This window comes from Chanodichthys erythropterus, chromosome 6, assembly GCF_024489055.1.
Source record: "Chanodichthys erythropterus isolate Z2021 chromosome 6, ASM2448905v1, whole genome shotgun sequence".
NCBI classification, from domain to species: domain Eukaryota; kingdom Metazoa; phylum Chordata; class Actinopteri; order Cypriniformes; family Xenocyprididae; genus Chanodichthys; species Chanodichthys erythropterus.
Window position 1 is genome coordinate 13,853,412 of NC_090226.1, and position 18,553 is coordinate 13,871,964.

Below are 18,553 nucleotides of genomic sequence, written 5' to 3' on the forward strand. Positions count from 1 at the left end.
GACATCAAGTGCTTATCAGTGATTATTAACAATAAGCAGCCAAAATCATCTGATTAGACTTTCTATTGCATTTGTTGCCATAACAAACATGTATCAAAAACACATATGCCTAGTTACAGCAGTCAGAGAAAAACTAACATGAAAAAGTCAAGGTCAAGAGTCCAAAAGAAACAAACACTGACCACCATAATGGTGACATTAAACTTTTTTTTTTCAATAAGACGTTAACATCTAAACCTTAATTCTCATTGAGAAGTTTTATATGAAAGAAATAAAGTCTGAATTGTAATAAGTGAGGATGCTGAGATCTTGAGAGATCTGTTAATGTTTAATGTTCTGTTGTTGCCTGTCAGGTGAATTAAATCAGGAAATACCTGTAAAATTTTTTAACCCAGTTTTTCGCCTTTCGTGGAAAGAAAAAATGATTGATTACAGAATGGCTATAAGAAATTCTAGATCTACTTATTTTTCAAATCTCTTAATAGAAAACAAACATAATCCTAGGTATTTATTTGACACAGTGGCTAAATTAACTAGAAACAGAGATTCAACTGCTGACGTTTCCATAGAGCACAGCAGTAATGACTTTATGAACTTCTTTACTTGCAAGATTGATAATATTTGTCACGACCGTCAGTGAGAGTGCCCGTATCAGTCACTAGAGGGCACTCCATCCTGGACTCTTGTTTTCACCCCATGAACTACATTACCCATAACGCACTGCCGGACTCATTATCTCATGATCACTTCATTGCACACACCTGTTTTGTATTATGTTATTAGTGTCTGTCTATTTATACTGAGTTGTTTCTGTCTTTGGTTGTGGTTCGTTGTTTGTCACTGGATTCTCTTTTTGTTTTATTTATTTTGTATGGACTGTTTCTCTGGAGTTTGACCATTGCCTGTTTGGATTACGTTTTGGATTACCCTTTAATAAACTAAGCTGCACATGGATCTTACTCTCTTGTCTCTGTGCAACCCGTGACAGAATGAACCACCCTGCAGAGATCCAGCAGCAGGAGACTCCGGTCATCAGTGGGGGCTGAGGAGGCTCAGGCCCTTTTGGCAACTCTTCGCCAGGGGAGAATGGGAGTGTGGACATTCGTCCAGAAGTTCTGGTCACGGGCGGAGGGGTATGGTCTCTCTGATGTGGTCCTCAAGGACACAGTTAATAACTGTCTTAATGATCCTCTGCCGCAGTGGGAGATGGAGCTGGTGGGGAAGTTAAATTTTTGGAATTTCGCCAGTTACCTGTATCTGCATAGGGATGGGCAGATTCAGAGACCTCCAACACCCGCTCCAGCCCGTGAACCCGCTCCAGCCCGTGAGCCCGCTCCAGCCCGGGAGTCCGCTCCAGCCCGTGACTCCGCTCCAGAGGCCACAAAGGAGGTGGGCACTGAGTCTCCGCTTCCCACATCTAAAAGGAGGAAGAGGAGGAGGAAGGCTTCCATCCCCCAAGACCCGGAGGCCTCTCCAGTGCTCGCTCCAGTCAGTGATTCCACTCCAGAGTCCGCTCCAGCCAGTGAGTCCGCTCCAGCCAGTGAGTCCGCTCCAGCCAGTGAGTCCGCTCCAGCCAGTGAGTCCGCTCCAGCCAGTGAGTCCGCTCCAGCCAGTGAGTCCGCTCCAGCCAGTGAGTCCGCTCCAGCCAGTGAGTCCGCTCCAGCCAGTGAGTCCGCTCCAGCCAGTGAGTCCACTCCAGAGCCCGCTCCAGTCAGTGAGTACACTCCAGAGCCCGCTCCAGTCAGTGAGTACACTCCAGAGCCCGCTCCAGTCAGTGAGTACACTCCAGAGCCCGCTCCAGCCAGTGAGTACACTCCAGAGCCCGCTCCAGCCAGTGAGTACACTCCAGAGCCCGCTCCAGCCAGTGAGTACACTCCAGAGCCCGCTCCAGCCAGTGAGTACACTCCAGAGCCCGCTCCAGCCAGTGAGTCCACTCCAGAGCCCGCTCCAGCCAGTGAGTCCACTCCAGAGCCCGCTCCAGCCAGTGAGTCCACTCCAGAGCCCGCTCCAGCCAGTGAGTCCACTCCAGAGCCCGCTCCAGCCAGTGAGTCCACTCCAGAGCCCGCTCCAGCCAGTGAATCCACTCCAGAGCCCGCTCCAGCCAGTGAATCCACTCCAGAGCCCGCTCCAGCCAGTGAATCCACTCCAGAGCCCGTTCCTGCCAGTAAGTCCACTCCAGTCAGTGAGTCCACTCCAGAGCCCGTTCCTGCCAGTAAGTCCACTGCAGTCAGTGAGTCCACTCCAGTGCTCGCTCCAGCCAGTGAGTCCACTCCAGTGCTCGCTCCAGTCAGTGAGTCCACTCCAGAGCCCGCTCCAGCCAGTGAGTACACTCCAGAGCCCGCTCCAGCCAGTGAGTACACTCCAGAGCCCGCTCCAGCCAGTGAGTACACTCCAGAGCCCGCTCCAGCCAGTGAGTACACTCCAGAGCCCGCTCCAGCCAGTGAGTACACTCCAGAGCCCGCTCCAGCCAGTGAGTCCACTCCAGAGCCCGCTCCAGCCAGTGAGTCCACTCCAGAGCCCGCTCCAGCCAGTGAGTCCACTCCAGAGCCCGCTCCAGCCAGTGAGTCCACTCCAGAGCCCGCTCCAGCCAGTGAGTCCACTCCAGAGCCCGCTCCAGCCAGTGAGTCCACTCCAGAGCCCGCTCCAGCCAGTGAGTCCACTCCAGAGCCCGCTCCAGCCAGTGAGTCCACTCCAGAGCCCGCTCCAGCCAGTGAGTCCACTCCAGAGCCCGCTCCAGCCAGTGAATCCACTCCAGAGCCCGCTCCAGCCAGTGAATCCACTCCAGAGCCCGTTCCTGCCAGTAAGTCCACTCCAGTCAGTGAGTCCACTCCAGAGCCCGTTCCTGCCAGTAAGTCCACTGCAGTCAGTGATTCCACTCCAGAGCCCGCTCCAGTCAGTGAGTCCACTCCAGTGCTCGCTCCAGTCAGTGAGTCTACTCCAGAGCCCGCTCCAGTCAGTGAGTACACTCCAGATCCCGCTCCAGCCAGTGAGTACACTCCAGAGCCCGCTCCAGCCAGTGAGTACACTCCAGATCCCGCTCCAGCCAGTGAGTACACTCCAGATCCCGCTCCAGCCAGTGAGTACACTCCAGAGCCCGCTCCAGCCAGTGAGTCCACTCCAGAGCCCGCTCCAGCCAGTGAGTCCACTCCAGAGCCCGCTCCAGCCAGTGAGTCCACTCCAGAGCCCGCTCCAGCCAGTGAGTCCACTCCAGAGCCCGCTCCAGCCAGTGAGTCCACTCCAGAGCCCGCTCCAGCCAGTGAGTACACTCCAGAGCCCGCTCCAGCCAGTGAGTACACTCCAGAGCCCGCTCCAGCCAGTGAGTACACTCCAGAGCCCGCTCCAGCCAGTGAGTACACTCCAGAGCCCGCTCCAGCCAGTGAGTACACTCCAGAGCCCGCTCCAGCCAGTGAGTACACTCCAGAGCCCGCTCCAGCCAGTGAGTACACTCCAGAGCCCGCTCCAGCCAGTGAGTACACTCCAGAGCCCGCTCCAGCCAGTGAGTACACTCCAGAGCCCGCTCCAGCCAGTGAGTACACTCCAGAGCCCGCTCCAGCCAGTGAGTACACTCCAGAGCCCGCTCCAGCCAGTGAGTACACTCCAGAGCCCGCTCCAGACAGTGAGTCCCCTCCAGTCAGTGAGTCCGCTCTAGTCAGTGAGTCCACTCCAGAGCCCGCTCCAGCCAGTGAGTCCACTCCAGTGCTCGCTCCAGCCAGTGAGTCCACTCCAGAGCCCGCTCCAGCCAGTGAGTCCACTCCAGAGCCCGCTCCAGCCAGTGAGTACACTCCAGAGCCCGCTCCAGCCAGTGAGTACACTCCAGAGCCCGCTCCAGCCAGTGAGTACACTCCAGAGCCCGCTCCAGCCAGTGAGTACACTCCAGAGCCCGCTCCAGCCAGTGAGTACACTCCAGAGCCCGCTCCAGTCAGTGAGTCCGTTCCAGTCAGTGAGTCCGTTCCAGTCAGTGAGTCCATTCCAGTCAGTGAGTCCATTCCAGTCAGTGAGTCCATTCCAGTCAGTGAGTCCATTCCAGTCAGTGAGTCCGTTCCAGTCAGTGAGTCCGTTCCAGTCAGTGAGTCCGCTCCAGCCAGTGAGTCCACTCCAGAGCCCGCTCCAGCCAGTGAGTCCACTCCAGAGCCCGCTCCAGCCAGTGAGTCCACTCCAGAGCCCGCTCCAGCCAGTGAGTCCACTCCAGAGCCCGCTCCAGCCAGTGAATCCACTCCAGAGCCCGCTCCAGCCAGTGAATCCACTCCAGAGCCCGTTCCTGCCAGTAAGTCCACTCCAGTCAGTGAGTCCACTCCAGAGCCCGTTCCTGCCAGTAAGTCCACTGCAGTCAGTGAGTCCACTCCAGAGCCCGCTCCAGTCAGTGAGTCCACTCCAGTGCTCGCTCCAGTCAGTGAGTCCACTCCAGAGCCCGCTCCAGCCAGTGAGTCCACTCCAGAGCCCGCTCCAGCCAGTGAGTACACTCCAGAGCCCGCTCCAGCCAGTGAGTACACTCCAGATCCCGCTCCAGCCAGTGAGTACACTCCAGATCCCGCTCCAGCCAGTGAGTACACTCCAGAGCCCGCTCCAGCCAGTGAGTCCACTCCAGAGCCCGCTCCAGCCAGTGAGTCCACTCCAGAGCCCGCTCCAGCCAGTGAGTCCACTCCAGTGCTCGCTCCAGCCAGTGAGTCCACTCCAGAGCCCGCTCCAGCCAGTGAATCCACTCCAGAGCCCGCTCCAGCCAGTGAATCCACTCCAGAGCCCGTTCCTGCCAGTAAGTCCACTCCAGTCAGTGAGTCCACTCCAGAGCCCGTTCCTGCCAGTAAGTCCACTGCAGTCAGTGAGTCCACTCCAGAGCCCGCTCCAGTCAGTGAGTCCACTCCAGTGCTCGCTCCAGTCAGTGAGTCCACTCCAGAGCCCGCTCCAGCCAGTGAGTACACTCCAGAGCCCGCTCCAGCCAGTGAGTACACTCCAGAGCCCGCTCCAGCCAGTGAGTACACTCCAGAGCCCGCTCCAGCCAGTGAGTACACTCCAGATCCCGCTCCAGCCAGTGAGTCCACTCCAGAGCCCGCTCCAGCCAGTGAGTCCACTCCAGAGCCCGCTCCAGCCAGTGAGTCCACTCCAGAGCCCGCTCCAGCCAGTGAGTCCACTCCAGTGCTCGCTCCAGCCAGTGAGTCCGCTCCAGTCAGTGAGCCCGCTCCAGTCAGTGAGTCCACTCCAGAGCCCGCTCCAGCCAGTGAGTACACTCCAGAGCCCGCTCCAGCCAGTGAGTCCACTCCAGAGCCCGCTCCAGCCAGTGAGTACACTCCAGAGCCCGCTCCAGTCAGTGAGTCCACTCCAGAGCCCGCTCCAGTCAGTGAGTCCACTCCAGAGCCCGCTCCAGTCAGTGAGTACACTCCAGAGCCCGCTCCAGCCAGTGAGTACACTCCAGAGCCCGCTCCAGCCAGTGAGTACACTCCAGAGCCCGCTCCAGCCAGTGAGTACACTCCAGAGCCCGCTCCAGCCAGTGAGTACACTCCAGAGCCCGCTCCAGCCAGTGAGTACACTCCAGAGCCCGTTCCAGCCAGTGAGTACACTCCAGAGCCCGCTCCAGTCAGTGAGTACACTCCAGAGCCCGTTCCAGTCAGTGAGTCCACGCCAGTGCTCTCTCCAGGCAGTGAGTACACTCCAGAGCCCGCTCCAGCCAGTGAGTACACTCCAGAGCCCGCTCCAGCCAGTGAGTACACTCCAGAGCCCGCTCCAGCCAGTGAGTACACTCCAGAGCCCGCTCCAGCCAGTGAGTACACTCCAGAGCCCGCTCCAGCCAGTGAGTACACTCCAGAGCCCGCTCCAGCCAGTGAGTACACTCCAGAGCCCGCTCCAGCCAGTGAGTACACTCCAGAGCCCGCTCCAGCCAGTGAGTACACTCCAGAGCCCGCTCCAGCCAGTGAATCCACTCCAGAGCCCGCTCCAGTCAGTGAGTCCACTCCAGAGCCCGCTCCAGTCAGTGAGTCCACTCCAGAGCCCGCTCCAGTCAGTGAATCCACTCCAGAGCCCGCTTCAGTCAGTGAGTCCGCTCCAGTCAGTGAATCCACTCTAGTCAGTGAGTCCACTCCAGAGCCCGTTCCAGTGCGTGAGTCCACTCCAGTCATTGAGTCCACTCCAGAGCCCACTCCAGTCAGTGAGTCCACTCCAGAGCCCGCTCCAGTCAGTGAGTCCACTCCAGAGCCCGCTCCAGTCAGTGAGTCCACTCCAGAGCCCGCTCCAGTCAGTGAGTCCACTCCAGAGCCCGTTCCAGTCAGTGAGTCCACTCCAGAGCCCGTTCCAGTCAGTGAGTCCACTCCAGAGCCCGTTCCAGTCAGTTAGTCCACTCCAGAGCCCGTTCTAGTCAGTGAGTCCATTCCAGTCAGTGAGTCCGTTCCAGTCAGTGAGTCCAATCCAGAGCCCGTTCCAGTCAGTGAGTCCACTCCAGAGTCCGTTCCAGTCAGTGAGTCCGTTCCAGTCAGTGAGTCCGTTCCAGTCAGTGAGTCCGTTCCAGTCAGTGAGTCCGTTCCAGTCAGTGAGTCCGTTCCAGTCAGTGAGTCCGCTCCAGTCAGTGAGTCCGCTCCAGTCAGTGAGTCCGCTCCAGTCAGTGAGTCCGCTCCAGTCAGTGAGTCCGCTCCAGTCAGTGAGTCCGCTCCAGTCAGTGAGTCCGCTCCAGTCAGTGAGTCCGCTCCAGTCAGTGAGTCCGCTCCAGTCAGTGAGTCCGCTCCAGTCAGTGAGCCCGCTCCAGTCAGTGAGCCCGCTCCAGTCAGTGAGCCCGCTCCAGTCAGTGAGTCCACTCCAGAGTCCGCTCCAGCTAGTGAGCCCGCTCCAGCCAGTGAGTCCACTCCAGAGCCCGCTCCAGCCAGTGAGTCCACTTTGGGTGAGCCACCGCCTCACCCTCATAAGCGGAGGAGGAGGAAAAGGGCTTCCTCCGTCCTACAAGGCCTGGAGACCACTTTGGTGGTTGTTCGTGGGTTACCGAAGCGCCTTGCCCTGCCGGCGCCACCGAAGCGCCTTGCCCTGCCGGCGCCACCGAAGCGCCTTGCCCTGCCGGCGCCACCGAAGCAGCCCCAGCCTGAGCACGCTGCCGGCGCCACCGAAGCAGCCCCAGCCTGAGCACGCTGCCGGCGCCACCGAAGCAGCCCCAGCCTGAGCACGCTGCCGGCGCCACCGAAGCAGCCCCAGCCTGAGCACGCTGCCGTCCCAGAGCAGCCCCAGCCTGAGCACGCTGCCGTCCCAGAGCAGCCCCAGCCTGAGCACGCTGCCGTCCCAGAGCAGCCCCAGCCTGAGCACGCTGCCGTCCCAGAGCAGCCCCAGCCTGAGCACGCTGCCGTCCCAGAGCAGCCCCAGCCTGAGCACGCTGCCGTCCCAGAGCAGCCCCAGCCTGAGCACGCTGCCGTCCCAGAGCAGCCCCAGCCTGAGCACGCTGCCGTCCCAGAGCAGCCCCAGCCTGAGCACGCTGCCGTCCCAGAGCAGCCCCAGCCTGAGCACGCTGCCGTCCCAGAGCAGCCCCAGCCTGAGCACGCTGCCGTCCCAGAGCAGCCCCAGCCTGAGCACGCTGCCGTCCCAGAGCAGCCCCAGCCTGAGCACGCTGCCGTCCCAGAGCAGCCCCAGCCTGAGCACGCTGCCGTCCCAGAGCAGCCCCAGCCTGAGCACGCTGCCGTCCCAGAGCAGCCCCAGCCTGAGCACGCTGCCGTCCCAGAGCAGCCCCAGCCTGAGCACGCTGCCGTCCCAGAGCAGCCCCAGCCTGAGCACGCTGCCGTCCCAGAGCAGCCCCAGCCTGAGCACGCTGCCGTCCCAGAGCAGCCCCAGCCTGAGCACGCTGCCGTCCCAGAGCAGCCCCAGCCTGAGCACGCTGCCGTCCCAGAGCAGCCCCAGCCTGAGCACGCTGCCGTCCCAGAGCAGCCCCAGCCTGAGCACGCTGCCGTCCCAGAGCAGCCCCAGCCTGAGCACGCTGCCGTCCCAGAGCAGCCCCAGCCTGAGCACGCTGCCGTCCCAGAGCAGCCCCAGCCTGAGCACGCTGCCGTCCCAGAGCAGCCCCAGCCTGAGCACGCTGCCGTCCCAGAGCAGCCCCAGCCTGAGCCCGCTGCCGTCCCAGAGCAGTTCCAGCCTGAGCCCGCTGCCGTCCCAGAGCAGTTCCAGCCAGAGCCCGCTGCCGTCCCAGAGCAGTCCCAGCCTGAGCCCGCTGCCGTCCCAGAGCAGTCCCAGCCCTGAGCTGTCCGCTCTCCCTGATGCGGCCACGGAGGCCGTCACCGAGCTGTCCGCTCTCCCTGATGCGGCCACGGAGGCCGTCACCGAGCTGTCCGCTCTCCCTGATGCGGCCACGGAGGCCGTCACCGAGCTGTCCGCTCTCCCTGATGCGGCCACGGAGGCCGTCACCGAGCTGTCCGCTCTCCCTGATGCGGCCACGGAGGCCGTCACCGAGCTGTCCGCTCTCCCTGATACTGCCACGAAGCACCCTTGGCCAGCCCTGCCACCGCCGTCCAAGCCTACTGCCCTGCCGCCGCCATCCAAGCCTACTGCCCTGCCGCCACCGCCCAGATCTTCTGTCCTGCCGCCATCATCCAAGCCGTCTGCCCTGCCGCCGTCGTCCAGGCTTCCTGCCCTGCTGCCACTGCCCCGGCCGTTGGAACCGCTGAAACCCGCCTGGTCAGTTCCTCCAGCGCCGCCCTGGCAACCAGCCAGGACTCCAGACCCCAGGGAACCCGCCTGGTCAGTTCCTCCAGTGCCGCCCTGGCATTCAGCCAGGACCCCGACCCTCTTAGAGCCCCCGTGGTCTGTTCCACCGGCTCCCCCCTGGCCTTCGGTTGGGGGCTCTAGTCCTGGCCCACCATCCCTCCCCCTGATCCTCCTCCGGTCCACCTCCCTCCTGAGTTTTGGGAGTTTTTTGTGTTTTTGTTTTGGTTGTCTGGTGGAGCATCTGGTAGCCGCTCCTTTGAGGGGGGGTAATGTCACGACCGTCAGTGAGAGTGCCCGTATCAGTCACTAGAGGGCACTCCATCCTGGACTCTTGTTTTCACCCCATGAACTACATTACCCATAACGCACTGCCGGACTCATTATCTCATGATCACTTCATTGCACACACCTGTTTTGTATTATGTTATTAGTGTCTGTCTATTTATACTGAGTTGTTTCTGTCTTTGGTTGTGGTTCATTGTTTGTCACTGGATTCTCTGTTTGTTTTATTTATTTTGTATGGACTGTTTCTCTGGAGTTTGACCATTGCCTGTTTGGATTACGTTTTGAATTACCCTTTAATAAACTAAGCTGCACATGGATCTTACTCTCTTGTCTCTGTGCAACCCGTGACAATATTAGAGAGAAAATTAAAAACATGCAATCGTCTACAGTTTCGCTTCAGACAGTGCACTGTAGTGTCCCTGAGGTAAAACTAGAATCATTCGCCGCTATAGGAGAGGAAGAATTATCTAAACTTATCAAATCATCAAAATCAACGACATGTATGTTAGACCCAGTGCCGACTAAACTACTGAAAGAAATGCTTCCAGAGGTCGTAGGTCCACTTCTTGATATAATTAATTCATCTTTAACACTAGGATACGTGCCAAAAACCTTTAAGCAGGCTATTATTAAACCTCTTATTAAAAAACCTCAACTAGACCCGAGAGATTTAGTAAATTACAGGCCAATCTCAAATCTACCTTTTCTGTCAAAGATACTAGAAAAGGCAGTTTCAACACAACTGTGCTCCTTTTTAGAAAGAAATGGAATCTGTGAGGATTTCCAGTCAGGATTTAGACCATACCATAGTACTGAGACTGCTCTCGTTAGAGTTACAAACGATCTACTCCTATCATCCGATCGTGGCTGTATTTCTCTATTAGTGTTATTAGATCTCAGTGCTGCTTTTGACACTATCGATCACAACATTCTTTTAAAAAGACTTGAAAACTATATTGGCATTAGTGGAATTGCTTTGGCATGGTTCAAATCATACTTATCTGACCGTTATCAGTCTGTAGTAGTAAATGAAGAGATGTCGTATCGATCACAGGTTCAATATGGAGTACCACAAGGCTCAGTACTAGGACCGTTGCTTTTCACTCTGTACATGCTGCCCTTAGGAGAGATAATTAGGAAGCATGGTGTTAGTTTTCACTGCTACGCTGACGATACTCAGCTCTATATTTCCTCGCGCCCTGACGAAACCTACAAATTCACAAAAATAACAGAATGCATAGCTGACATTAAAAACTGGATGCCAAAAAAATTTCTTATTATTAAATTCAGAAAAAACTGATATCCTAATCTTTGGACCAAAAACTTCCTTACGAAAAAACCTTGAATACTCTCTAACACTTGACGGGTGCTCCATTAAACCTTCGTCCTCAGTTAGGAACTTGGGTGTGCTCTTTGATACCAATCTTTCATTTGAAAGTCATGTTTCTAGTATCTGTAAAACCGCCTTCTTCCATCTAAAAAATATATCTAAATTACGACATATGCTCTCAATGACAAATGCGGAACAGTTGGTTCATGCATTCATGACCTCAAGACTAGATTATTGTAACGCTCTACTGGGTGGTTGTTCTGCTCGGCTTTTAAACAGACTACAGTTGGTCCAAAATGCGGCAGCTAGAGTTCTTACTAGAACCAGAAAGTATGACCATATTAGCCCAGTTCTGTCAACATTACATTGGCTCCCTATTAAACATCGTATAGATTTTAAAATCTTGCTACTTACTTATAAAGCTCTAAATGGTTTAGCTCCCCAGTACCTAAGTGAGCTCTTAATGCATTATAGTCCTTCACGTTTATTGCGATCTCAGAATTCAGGCCAGTTGATAATACCCAGAATATCAAAATCAACTGAAGGCGGCAGATCCTTTTCCTATTTAGCACCTAAACTCTGGAACAATCTTCCTAGCATTGTTTGGGAAGCAGACACACTCTGTCAGTTTAAATCTAGACTAAAAACACATCTCTTTGCTCTTGCATACACATAACACATTATCAATACATTAACATTTTTCAATCCGTTAAAGGATTGTTACGCTGCAATAATTAGGTCGGCCGGAACCGAGAACATTTCCTATAACACTAGATATACCTGTACATCAGAACAAGAATGGCATCTACGCTAATATCTGTCTCTCTACTTATCCTGAGGTTTGCCGGGTGCTGGATCCAGGCCATATCCAGATCAGATGGAGAACCTGTGTCTGGACCTGACTACAACCTAGCCCAGGAGACAATGGGCCTACAGATCCAGTTCTGGCTGCATCTATAATTCAGATTTTTAATCCCCGTATCCACTTACATATATTTATATATAATCTATTTTTAATCTCTATAATAAAAATGTATAATTCGGATTTTGATCTCCATATCCATTTACATATATTATATATATCTTCCAAGGGGTTTTTTCCCTCCTAGGACTTTTTTCCCCAGTGTTAGCACGCTGGGTTTTTCTCCTAGGGTTTTTTTTCCACCCCTGGGAGTCAGCCGACATTGGCTTAATGTAGCACCATCTTGTATATGTTACATATTACCACGCTTGTTTGTACAGCTTATTTTTAACCACTTCCCTTTTTTTTTCTGTGCTTCTAATATGTAAAGCTGCTTTGAAACAATTACCAATTGTAAAAGCGCTATATAAATAAATTTGACTTGAACAGTGTTTTTTAACATTTAAATCATTTTTTTGCACTTCATTTAAATTAGGATATTTTACTTAGTATTATACTCATATTACCTTTTCATCAAATTACATCAAATTATAGTTGACATATTTTTCTTTTTGAAAGTTGTGAAAACACTGTTGTTGAGTTTTTTCTTTTGCTATTTGAGAACATGTGAACACAAAACATATATTTAATGTATTCTCTCATTCACGCCATAGAATTTTACCCAACTAAAACTTCCGCTTCTGAGGAACCCAGAAATGTGAAAGCGTCTATTAGGATATTTTCAATTAATTTTACAGGGTTTTTTGGCTGCCATTCATTTGACCGTATTATCATTTAACTGTTTTGTTACTGTTTCATTGCAGATTATTTTTGTAATTTTACATACATTTGTATGTAATTTAAGAAAACAGAAAAATGTGTTTTAAATATACAGCAATTTTTCTGTATAAAATATGTGAATTACTGTCATTTTTCATTAATGTCATAATACTTAAAATAACAGCAAAGTTGTTAATTTACATATATTGTTTGTAATTTTACAGAGTTTTGAGTATAATTTAAAATAAAATAAAAAAATTACAGTTATTTTCTGTAAAATTAGGATTTTTTCTTTTTCTTTTACAGTGTACTTAAACATTAAAAACATATACTGAGCACAAACTTTTGAATGGTGTAAGTTTAAATATGATTGTACTATACAATAAGGTTTCATTTGTTAACACTAGTTACAATCACATGAGTTAACATGGTGGTGGGAAAAAATATAAGTGAAGAAAAAAATATGAGATGGAGGAAAAATTATTTGTCAATGCTTTTACATTCTCTAGCAAATATTTTTGGGAACAAAATTGACTTATTATTTTTCCTCCAATCTCATTTTTTTTTTTTTTTTTTTTTTGTATCTGTTGCTCATTATTAGTATACCACAATGGTTAATTGATTAATTACACATTTATTCCACTAACATTAGAGTTTAGCCTAAAAGCATATTCTTTATTAAAAAATTTATTTTGCCACTGAAATAATGATCAAAGACAACTGCATGAGAATTTACTGGAATGTCAGATAAAAAAGGACCAATCAATTTTTAGCATGAAAAATGTATCTAATCAAGTGTCCCAGATATCTGCCGGTAGTTTATCAGCTCAGCTGCAGTATAAGAATATATAGGTCCTTATGGTTGTGTAATATTATCAGAACAGTGGGTCTTTATGACATGGTAGGCTAATTTGTAACTGTATAACTGTACTCTTCAAATTACTATGGTAAGCAGAATTATGCCAGAGGGCACAGTGGGATCTTACAAATCTGAGAACATGTACAGTTTACAGTACATTATGTTCATTAGGAGTCAGACAGAAACTCTACTTTACTGTTTGCAATACACAAATTGATAATGCATTAAAATACTGGTAATGACCTATTCTCATCAATAAATTAAGATTATTTTGGGAGAAAACTGGTTGAAGATGTGCCTGATGGGTGGTGCACATAATACGAATGATGCTACTTCTGTCCGGTCTATAAAAACCTTGTTTGTGAAACTTCACAGTTTCATAAAGCTATTCATACATAAGGTCTGTCACTATTTTAGATGATCACTTTAAAGAAGAGTTAATAAGTCAGATTGCTTTAAATATTTTTATTGAAAATTAAAGCAAAAAGAGGACACCACACAACAAGATAAAACTAGTCTGTATTGAACAGGACATTATGACTGAAAAATATGACCGTGACAACTCCACACAGCTATGCATACATTTATTTTTTTAATTTTTTTTCAAATGATGAGCATTTGATAGTTGAAATAAGAGGTACATCACAACAATAGGAGTCTCCTGGACAGCTTTATTGAACAGGAAGAGCAGGTCTGAACTTGCGCTCAAGGCCAATCGCAACATTTACAAGCGTCAACAAAGACCAGACCGGGCTGGCATTTCTGCAGGTATGTGTTTCCACGGAAACAATGGAAGTAAGTGGTGTCGTCAGCAGGGTTGGGGTACAGCCCATCTGGTTTACCAACACAGAAAGAGGCGATGGGGTCAGCGGTCGTGGTGGGACGTGGTGTAGTGGTGGGCTTGGGTGGAAAACCTTTGAAAAGAGATATAGCATCACATTAAAACATACAACAGAAGACAGAATAAATGTTATGCTCTTTATGGTTTAAAGTTTTTACCAAGTGAGTTGCGCAAATGGTTGACAAGAGGGTAAGCTCCATTGTAACAAAAGCGGCCAGAAAAATCATCTAAATCCAAAGTCCACACTGAGGCTCCGCCCAAGTTTAAGGAGTTAAGGTATTGTACCTGTTAAAGCAAATATTAAGATAAATTTGTTGGAAGTTCACCAAACATCACATTGCTTTAAATTCCGGAAAACAGCAGTTGATTTACCTTAGCTGTAAAGCTTTCGCGGTTGTCAAATCCAACCCAAGCCTTTCCTTGAACTGCATAGGGCACCATCTGCTCATCGATCCAGTTAATAGTGACACTTGATTCCATGGGACAAATCTGCAAACCAACACTCATTACCTTTTGTCTCTCAAAGTTTACATAGATTAGCCATTTACAGTGTTTTCAGTGGTAAATTACTGGCTGCTGAGAGCATAAAATATTTTCAATTCAAGACACATTTAAAAACCACACATTCATATTGCTAGTAACTTTTTCTATTTCTGCTACATCAAAGGAAATAGTTAAAAAAACACACAGCACAGTTGCTGAGTAACAAAGTAATGGTGTTCTTGAATGAATCAGTGTTTTTGCACAAATTGGTTGAGCGACTGATTCAACGACTTAACAAAATCACTTGTTTTGTTTCTAAAAGATTCAGTGTACTTAAATTGTTTGAATGAATGATTCAATGACTCACTCATCTTGATGAGTGAGTCACTGAATCATTAGTTCAAACAATTTTGAATAGTCACTTGTCGCCACCTGCTGGTGTATCAATGCAACCTGCAGAAAGAGTCACTAATGGCCAGAACTAATGGTTGTGTAATAACCATTGACCTTGATAGTAGTTAACTTAAAAATATATAATATTTGTCAATCAATCAATCAATCAATCAAACTTTATTTATAAAGCACTTTAAAACAACCGAAGTTGACCAAAGTGCTGTACAGTAAAATATATATAAACATAAAATACTCAACTCATACAAGACATAAAAACAAGAAAAACTAATTAAGAAACAAATGTCAAAATCAAGTGTCAAAGGCCAAAGAGAAAAGGTGGTTTTTAAGAAACGACTTAAAAGAAGACAATGAATAGGCCTGTCTAATGGGCAGTGGCAGATCATTCCACAGTTTAGGAGCTTCCGTTTTGTTTTAGGCACATTCAGGAGCAGCTGATCAGCTGACCTGAGAGAACGGGTGGGTCTATAAGGGTTTAGCAGCTCAGAAACATAAGGTGGAGCAAGACCATTTAGAGATTTAAAGGGATACTCCACCGTTTTTTCATATTAAACTATGTTATTCCCTTAACTAAGACAAGTTGATACATACCTCTCTCGTCTCAGTGCGTGCACTAAATCGCTCTGTCTTGCGGCGAAACTTTGTTAGCACTTAGCTTAGCCCAGTTCATTCAATAGGGGCCAAGCAGAGAAGCGGAGGGAGGGAGCGGAGGCCGGTGAGAGGACTTTTCACGAGTGAAGATACTGCGCCAAGTCAAAGTGCTCCCGAGCACTTGCTATGGTATTCCGCCATACAATATAGTTATCCATTTTACACGCTTAGAAAAGCGCAACGTTTTGTTTTGTGTCGCCGTCCTAGGTCGAGTTACACTACTCGAGTAACTGTATTTAAATAGGGAAAACGTGGAGGTGTTTGGTAGCTTCTCTGCTTGGCCCCTATTGAATGAACTGGGCTAAGCTAAGTGCTAACAAAGTTTCGCCGCAAGACAGAGCGATTTAGTGCACGCACTGAGACGAGAGAGGTATGTATCAACTCGTCTTAGTTAAGGGAATAACATAGTTTAATATGAAAAAACGGTGGAGTATCCCTTTAAAAACAAATAAGAGAATGTTAAAATGGATCCTTAAATGTATGGGCAGCCAGTGAAGTGAGGCTAAAATAGGGGAAATGTGCTCGTATTTGCGCGTTCCCGTTAACAGACATGCTGCAGCGTTTTGAACCATCTGCAGACGAGCAATAGAAGACCCACTAACCCCCACGTACAGTGCGTTGGCGTGGATTACTGTCTCAAAGTGTTGCCTCGAAAGAAATGGCTTTACTTTGGCCAGTTGCCTCAATTGAAAAAAAATTTGTATATAAAATAATAGAAAACATATTAAGTTTACAAACTGGTGGCGATTTTAGTGCCACCTAAAGTAAGTAACTTCAAGTATTTTTCTGAAGTAAACCCAGTTGAGAATACTTGTTTTAGATCAAAGTTAAAAGTAGCGTGTTGCAACCTCATAATAGGACCAAAAGCCGCCTTCGCGTGTGTAGGGGCCGGCATCAGCAGGGCCACTGGCTGGGGCCCCGAGACCTGTTTGTGAAGTGGAGAGCAAGAATGTGCGTCCATATGTGGGGAAGCCAAGAAGCAGCCTGTCAGCATGGGCTCCACCGCTGAGCCAGAAAGCCACAGAGGAGTTCTAATTAATAGAAAAACAAATGTGTTAAGAGATCTCAGATTTCATATGATGGATTTTTAATTTATGGGTTTTGAGCTTACGATATTGTGGTGAATGATGCTTCCACTGTCAATGGAGCTGTGGAAAAGCGGGCTGTTGTGCCCTGTCTTGGGGTCCCAGTGGCCATGGTAGTCATACGACATGATGCTCAAGAAGTCCAACAAACTGTAATGACAGAAAGAAGGAGAAAGTAAAAAACTTTTCATAGACGGATGTTATTGTAGCTTGATGAAACTACCAAACTTACCCTGAAATTTCAGCGATCTCATAAGCTTTTTCAATAGTGGACTTGATGCCGGACACTTTGCTTGAGAGCACCAGAGGAGTTTTCTTCGTGTCTATGGCCTCCTGTTCAACAGCTTCTCTCAGTTCCTGAGAAATTCCACATGGTCAGACCCAAAGTCATATGCTTCATCAATGGAAATGATCACATTGACATTCTAGTCTTCTCACCTTGATGAATGTAGTAAACCTCTGCTTGTCATCTGGTGGGCTGCCATTGTGACCAGGATACTGCCAGTCAATGTCCATACCGTCAAATTCATGTTGACGCAGGAACAACAGTGCTGATCTGATGAAAGTCTTGCGGTTCTCTGGAGTTGCCACCACATTAATGTATCTGAATTGCAGAGAGACATACAATACAAAATATTTGAAAAACTAAAACATTATTAAATAATATTAAAATTATTGTTTTATTGGAATGAATTAAAAAATATTCTGCTCATATAATTATTATTTTTGTGTATTTTACTTCATATTATAGTGTTAAGTCATATTATTTATGACTTGCATAGATGTATATCGTTTTCAACTTACGGACTGACGCCATTGACCAATCCTCCAACAGACAGCAAGGTCTTCAATGCAGGATTTCTATATAAAACAATTCAAACAATATGAAATCGATCGGTTCAGCTGTTCAGTTGCAGTCTCAAGAATAGATTAATTCATTTGTGCAATTATGCTTGATGGTAAATTATGGTTATGGTAAATTATTGTGTATATTGTATATTGCTTACACTCTTTTCAGGTCATTGAGTGACTTGTACAGCACTTCATCATTCCATTCGACCGTCGTGATTTCATTAGTGTAGGTGATGCTTGCCAGAGCATAGACCACATGAGTGCAGAGGAACGGATCAATGTTGTCTGGCATGAACTTCCCATTGCCAGGTCTGTACTGGGACCAGTTGGTCATGTAGCACACCAGCTTTGTAGAGGCCACTATCAGAAATTATGATATTATTATTATATCTCACAGTCATATTTTTTGTTATAAGGGTGATTGGGACACTTTTTGCTATTGAGATGACTTGGAAAAAGTGTCCCAATCAACCTAAATACATCCTATTCATCATTCAGGAATATTTATTATGAATGATTATGCTTTAATTTATAGGCTATATGTTTGACATAGATATTTGGGGTAGTGAAAAAGTTATTGAAGGTCCTTACCAATCTGTAATGTAAGCAAGATGCCCAGTCCTATGCAAAAGACAACATGATTATGCATAAGAAATAAACTAACATATTATTTATAGTAAATAAATATCTTTACAAGTTAAATGAACTTTAATATATATGCAACATACCTGCTAAAAGAGTTAATTTAGCCATTTTGGTCTTAATCCGAACCAGTATTCTTCAGAAACAGAGCTGTAAAATGCAACAAATTAATCAAATTGTATTAGCATGTCACGTTTTGCCATAGCGTGTGCATATAAATATTATTTATAAAGAGATGAATGAAACAGTAAAGATGGTCTCTTTACCTGTGTCAGCTGCACTGAGAATAGGCAGTTTGGTGAAAACCTGTCCATGATTATGTATACTTATACATTATTAATAGTTCCAAAGTACAGCTGATAACTGCTAACTTCACAAGAATTGGGCAATAAAATTAATAACGAGTCATATAACTTGCACATTACAGTAAGGAGGTATTATCTTTGAGGTTATTATGGGCTAATAGACAGAATTAGTATTATATAAAGTGTATTCCCTCAATTACAGTAACAATTCATAAAAATATTCAGATGACATATTTGTTTCTTATATTAAGACTGAATAGGCAGAACACTAATATTAGTGAAAAAAAAAGCATGCTCATGTAAGCTTACACAGGCATCTAGGAATCTGTGCATGTTGATATAAGTATACATGGAGGTTTTGATTAATATAAAGTATGGTATATCTTAGTCAGCCATGTACATCTGTATGCATGCATGCACTATGCCCAAATCCAATAAAAACCGAATGTTTCTTCAAATACAGTCAAAAT

At 48.1% G+C, this 18,553-nt stretch overlaps 1 protein-coding gene across 1 annotated transcript; it reads right to left on the reverse strand.

Moving 5' to 3' along the window:
* Positions 1 to 13,497: 13,497 nt before the first annotated feature.
* On the reverse strand, positions 13,498 to 17,889 carry chia.1 (chitinase, acidic.1). The gene is made up of 11 exons (XM_067387309.1): positions 17,865 to 17,889; positions 17,728 to 17,757; positions 17,292 to 17,496; positions 17,089 to 17,145; positions 16,723 to 16,888; positions 16,517 to 16,641; positions 16,311 to 16,434; positions 16,048 to 16,230; positions 14,027 to 14,143; positions 13,813 to 13,939; positions 13,498 to 13,727 (listed from the first exon to the last, which is right to left on the reverse strand). Exons 1-11 carry the CDS (start codon positions 17,887 to 17,889, stop codon positions 13,519 to 13,521), a joined length of 1,368 nt encoding a protein of 455 aa, XP_067243410.1. The 3' UTR covers positions 13,498 to 13,518.
* Between the last annotated feature and the right edge of the window lie 664 nt (positions 17,890 to 18,553).

Bases quoted from the DNA above. Each gene is read 5' to 3' on its own strand.
- chia.1 (XM_067387309.1), bottom strand. From the start codon at position 17,889: ATGGCTAAATTAACTCTTTTAGCAG. The intron at 14,144-16,047 runs GTTGCAACACGC...GTTGGTTTGCAG, and splicing joins GCTTTTGGTCCTATTATGAG to ATTTGTCCCATGGAATCAAG. The intron at 13,940-14,026 runs GTAAATCAACTG...TTGCTTTAACAG, and splicing joins GCGAAAGCTTTACAGCTAAG to GTACAATACCTTAACTCCTT.